At 37.8% G+C, this 5619-nt stretch overlaps 2 protein-coding genes across 3 annotated transcripts in view; both read right to left on the bottom strand.

The window, feature by feature from the left end:
- Positions 1–257: 257 nt before the first annotated feature.
- LOC124413756 (cysteine sulfinic acid decarboxylase-like) lies at positions 258–4502 on the bottom strand. Its single transcript, XM_046894502.1, has 6 exons — positions 4110–4502; positions 3672–3924; positions 3398–3614; positions 2878–3254; positions 1940–2131; positions 258–473 (listed from the first exon to the last, which is right to left on the bottom strand). Exons 1-6 carry the CDS (start codon positions 4379–4381, stop codon positions 300–302), a joined length of 1485 nt encoding a protein of 494 aa, XP_046750458.1. The 5' UTR covers positions 4382–4502; the 3' UTR covers positions 258–299.
- A 456-nt stretch (positions 4503–4958) lies between these two features.
- Positions 4959–5619, bottom strand: part of LOC124413758 (protein UXT homolog) — a 732-nt gene continuing 71 nt past the window's right edge. The window contains exon 2 of one of the 2 annotated variants that reach the window (XM_046894508.1): positions 4959–5422. In XM_046894508.1, coding sequence (XP_046750464.1) covers positions 4975–5409 — 435 coding nt within the window. In that variant the 5' untranslated portion in view covers positions 5410–5422 and the 3' untranslated portion in view covers positions 4959–4974. The remainder of the gene's footprint in view (positions 5423–5619) is intronic. The other variant, XM_046894509.1, reaches the window with a different exon arrangement.

The raw sequence follows: 5619 nt of genomic DNA, 5'->3' as shown, positions 1-5619 counted from the left end.
GTGAATTTAGCGAGGAAAATTGGGTATTTCGTATACCAGAAAAATCCTTCTTCACACTTAGAATCATACCACAAGTATAAAAAAACAAGCTATTTTATTAATAGCTAACAATAATAAACGTGAATCATTCGAAAGAGGAAAGCTTAGAAGGTGTATATATAATAAAGGTTGACCGGAAATGGTTTGAATTTGTCAATTCGTTTATTATTTTAACAAATCTACAGACGTGACGGCAAATCTCTCGTTATAAGGCCAGATTTGGAATCACGAAATTGTGATTATTTTTGGTAGACATGATTTCACAAGTTTTTTCCAATCCTTTCCAGTTCTTCAAGTACGTAAGTTACGTCGCTTGCCAAAACCCCGGAATTTTGTACAACGAAACGAAAGAAATTTGGCTTCTCACGGAGTGGTTGATAGCTGATCATCAAACTCCCGCGTTTCGTCATTATTTCCTTCATCTTTGGCGCCACCTTTTGCAGGTCACATGGAATGATAAAAAATGATATTTAGACATCGGAAGAGAGGATTTTTTCGTTTAAATTAAAATACCTCTCGAACCAACAAATTAAACTCGTAGTGACGAAGAAATATGAAACGGAAATTGAAAAAAGAAACGTATGTAGACAACGATGCTGCATTTTTTTTTTTTTTTTACTTCAATCTTGTATTTCAATTTTCCACCCACACTTCCGCTTGATTTATTCTTTTCATTTTTACCTCCTACCTGTCTAATAAATAAATAATAACTCGGTATCTGGCTCGACGCTGGCAAAATTTATGTTGCTTATTTCGCAATGCAGAGGAGAAGCTAATAAATTTTAAAAGCTGACCTTTCGAAATGTCCGAACTATTTGATTGATGGAAAAACTAGGGGTTATAATTATTATAACATACGTGTATGTAATAGGTAACGAAAGGGATAGATAATAAATGTTCAGAACCGCACGACGGTAAGAATAAGTTTTTTACTAATAACCTACGAAGGATAATGAAAGAATTATTTATTGATAACGTACCAAAGATAAGTAAAATTTATCCTCAGTGGAGAAAACTATCGAAGTATGATAATATTTACCGACGAATTCGCCATTCGGTCGGTACAAAGTCGCAGTTTTCTTCGTTACCGACGATCCGTCCGCGCGAGTAAAATTCAAATAAAACAACAAATGACGATCGGTGAATCGTTATTCGTTTGAAATTCATTACTCGATGAGTGGCGGTGAAAAGTTTTTGAATAATCTCTCGAAAAGAGTTTGCAAAGAGACTTTTTACCAAAATTTTAGAAACATGTCACTCAGTAGTGATTATTAGCGCAGATTCTCAACGGTGGAACAGAAGCTCAGAGATAAACGTTATCAAATCGCAATTCGAGGATGAAAAATCTCAGACACACGACGACTCACTTTCGCCAACTCATCCCGTGCAAAACGTGAGCATAACAATGAACTAATAGTTAAAATTTTTATACAATTATTCGGAGAAGTTTTCGAACAAGACTGTCGCTAAGATTTTACATAAATTCTATCAAAGAAAAAGCTTCTATTATCTGCCATTTTGAATTGGAAAATTTAATATCCATTTATCCTAGGGTTTGAAAAATCGATTCGCAATTGTTTAAAATCGATTTCACAATCAACTATATGATAGATAATTAATCCGTAAGTATATGTATACATATTTTATACATAATTTGTCTTTGAATTTCATGCCTCGAATAAATCAAAAGAAAAAATTTCAATATCCAGATTTTTTCTGCATAATAAATATAGTTATAAAGAGTCTTGAAGCAATTTTTTACAAAACAATATTTTCACAAGAAGTGAAATATCGTTGTACGTTAAAGTATATACAAATTTAATACTTTGGGTTAAGCGTATTTAGTAACGTAAGCCTTGAGATTTGTCTCAGTTTATCGATACTTGAGTATCGTACTTGCCTTGTGCAATCTTTCGTTGTAGTTGTTAGTTTCCTTCGCATTTCTAAGAAACGGCGGAACGTACCAGAAGCAAACGTTTACGAACGAAGGTTTAGTCACCAATTGGAATCCGTCGCGCCTTTCGATTTCCTTCTTCATCTGCCTGGACAGCGACATTAGATGATCGACGTGTTTCTCGAAGCCTAAAGTTCCCTGTGAAATATTTATCTTGATTTATTATTTATTGAAAATCAATTATCGACGGTTTAGAAATTGGCTTGAATCAATGCGGAATCGAATTTTCTATTCAATATCAGACTTCCGATAGCAAAAAAAAGGAAACTTCTTCCTTCGCTTTTAATAATATGAAAATTTTCTCCCTCAATGATTAGCTGCTCTCAAGTAGCTTGTTGTCGTTATTTTTCACGCTGTAACATCCCTCGATATTTAGAGTTCATAATCGACGCAGCCAAGGGTATTAAGATGACGTTTTAAGGTCTTTTTAGAGCCTTAAAGAAGCCCGAAGCTCCTTTTGTAGGCCTCGAAAGGTTACGAGATGACTCGTGTGCATAGGGGGATCGCTAATGTATGCATGAGTATACTGCAGTAAACACTTGAAACAAATCATGCGACACAGAGGCCCTTAAGCTCGAACAGGGTGCGCCTCGATTGCAGTTTGAGTACCGAATCGAGCCACAAGATGCAAAGTTAAGGGAAGTCGCTTGCTTGGGGTGAAAAATGCATCAGAAGCTAGTTTTCTGCATCTGCATAAAAATGGTGCCGTAAGAGCTAAAGACTTGAAAGAGAGACGAGGTCTTTACGCCTGCGAACGAATATCGCAAGGCACTCGAGAAGTTTTTGAACTTTTTCTTCTTCTTCGCCATTTCTTCTTTCTTTGCGAGTATATTCCCTGGTCAAAGTGTCTAATTATATAGAAAGAAAAAAAACTTTAAACTTACCTTAGCCTGCCACATTATCCAGAATTTAATAACATCCGCTCTCCTTCCGCACTGCATATATTTGTCTCCGACGTCTAGATTCGTCGGGTAAAATTTATCCCGTTGAAAAAGGTAAGATGCCTTTCTCGAATGGGCAGCTTCGAATATTCCGCTGTGTTTGGTCAGTAGCAAAGAGCATTGCTGAGGCACCGCCAACAATTTGTGAGGATTAAAGGTGATCGAATCTGCTCTGTGAATCGAACTCAGTAACGCTCTGTGGACTCGGCTAAATATCAAACCTCCGCCCCAAGCTGCGTCGACGTGCAACCACATTTTGTACTTTTCGCAAACGTCTGCTATATCGTCCAGCGGATCTATCGCTCCTAGAACTGTCGTTCCTGAAAGTAGAACGAAAGTTGATGTTAAATTTGATGCCTAATAGACAGAGACGAGAGAATTTACGGAGCTAGTCCAGAGAGGATAAGCCCAAATCCTGACTCGGTTCCCTTTTTCTTTGAGTTATTTTGAATCTCGCGCCGACCTGCTGTGGCGGAGACCATGAAGACAGTTTTTCCCCTTTCCTTCTCCTTCAAAACGTTCGCCTTTAGGTTGTCGACGTCCATTCTTCCAAACTCATCCGTCGCCACAAGGACGACGTTCTTTTCGCCGATGCCACACATGTTCGACCATTTTAGAATCGAGTAGTGAGCATCCTCGGAAGTGAATACGACCAGCTGCAGTCCGGCTATTCCATAGTTCTGAAAAAACAATCGTTGTTATTTAAATTGCAGGCTTTTATCGTTTTTCAAACTCACCTTTGTCTCAGGCCGTAGCCAAAATCTTGCCAAATTGATCGCTGTTCCGTTGGCGTAGGATCCTCCAGGGCAGAACATCCCATCTCCGGGAATTTCTGAATCCTGATCTTCGTTTCCTCCGTAAAACATCTTCAGCATTTCGCTTATCACGCTCTGTTCCATTAGCGTTACCACCGGGGCTACTTCGTAAGTGTAAATCGAAGCGTTCAGCGAATCGGTCAACCATTGACCAGCCAAACCGTAAGGATCTAATCTAAAGATCGTCAGAATAGTTTATTGCAAGTGAAAAAGACACGAAATAAAAAAAGAATAGAAGAAAAGTATAAGAAAAATATTTTATTTTAATAAGATAAAGGGGAAAAACAAAATTCCAAATATAAAGATCCGGTGAAAGAAATTTTTCCCTCTTTTAATTTGTCACGATTAGTCGATTCTCACCCTGAGAATAACTGATTCATGAAATAAGGATGTCCAGTTTTAACGCTGAACTTGTACACGTTTTTAATCATCTCCAAAATAATTTCCTGAGACTTTGGCTCGTCCTGAACGTCGAATGGTATGATTTCAGAAAGATGGTCAGGCTCTCTCCAACGGATAACAGGCTCGTCTCTACGAACACCTTCGAAGACATTTTCGATGAGGATCGAAGCCAGCTGAGCCAGAAAACACTTGTGCTTTTCTTCGACCGGTGAGTTTTCCCAATCGGACATTTTAAACAGACTTAATTGAACGCGCTATCGATATCCTTCGCTCGGTTATCCGTCAGGAGCGTAAATGCGAGGTTCAAGGCCTCCGCGCCGCTTTGCATATTCGCGCTTCACCCACTAACCCGGAGGATGAATTACTCGGCCTTTTATCAAGCTTCTCCCCCAACGTCGTCGACAATCCGCCCTGATTACGCTCAACGAGAAAACAATGGAACCACTAAGCGACCTCAGTTAATGTCCAGGGACTAGATAATTGGCTCTGACTAATAGTTAATCGCAAGTTACGCAATAGTTTGAACGTTTTGTAAACAACGAGGTTGAAAATCCTATTAATTATGGATAAAAACGAGAAATCTAAAACTTTTTTACACAACTTTTTTAGTACAAAAATAGTTTATTCATTTATTTATTTATTTACATTCGTGATACAATTTATCAAAATTTCTAAAGCATCTCGACAAGCAAGCGAGAAAAAAACTTTAATCGCTTAGTTAATTCGTCTATTTTCTATATCTTTTTCAACTCTTTTTCCGAGAACAGTTTTCAAATTTTATTATTTTTCTCTACGACGTAATCGGCGATATTTTATCGTCGCATTATTTCATGCCTTGAAGTTCCATGATGCTCATCAATATCAATTTGATGTGCGCTTTTGTTTTGGCGCTCTCTCTGCGTATGTTTTTTACTTGTCTGTCGAGCAATTTGAGTCTGACGTTGATAACGACGACCGCTTCGTCTAAAGTAAACTCGACAAAATGACCGAGACCGACGTCGAGTAGGATCGTCGAAGCGTCCTCGACCTCTGCTTGAACGTAGAAATTGTTTCCGATGTCTAGTTTAGTCTTAAAGCCTTTATTGGACTCAGATCGCATAGATTTTAGCGCCGATATCGTCGATTTCAATTGAAGAAACTCAGCCGTTTCTGCGTTCTTTTCGTTCAACTTTAACTCCAGCTTTTTCAAATCTTCTTGCAGCACTTCGTTCACGTAAGCCTCGAACTGCGCCACCTTTTTCTCTATGAACGGATCCATTTCGATGAATCTGTAAAAGAAGATGGTTAAAAATTTATTGATTACATTGAGTTAAAGAAAGAAGAAATTTTCTATATCATTTTCTTATATTTGATGGAAATAAAATGTTTTTGGATAAGAATGAATAATATTTTAAAAATGGAACATGGAAACGGTTGGAATATTTATTTACTAATCTAGTTAGAATTTCACACGATTTTTGTGAGACTG

Source organism: Diprion similis, chromosome 13, assembly GCF_021155765.1.
Source record: "Diprion similis isolate iyDipSimi1 chromosome 13, iyDipSimi1.1, whole genome shotgun sequence".
Taxonomy (NCBI): Eukaryota; Metazoa; Arthropoda; class Insecta; order Hymenoptera; family Diprionidae; genus Diprion; species Diprion similis.
Note: the sequence above shows the minus strand (reverse complement) of the source record. Positions and strands in the feature narration are given on the sequence as shown.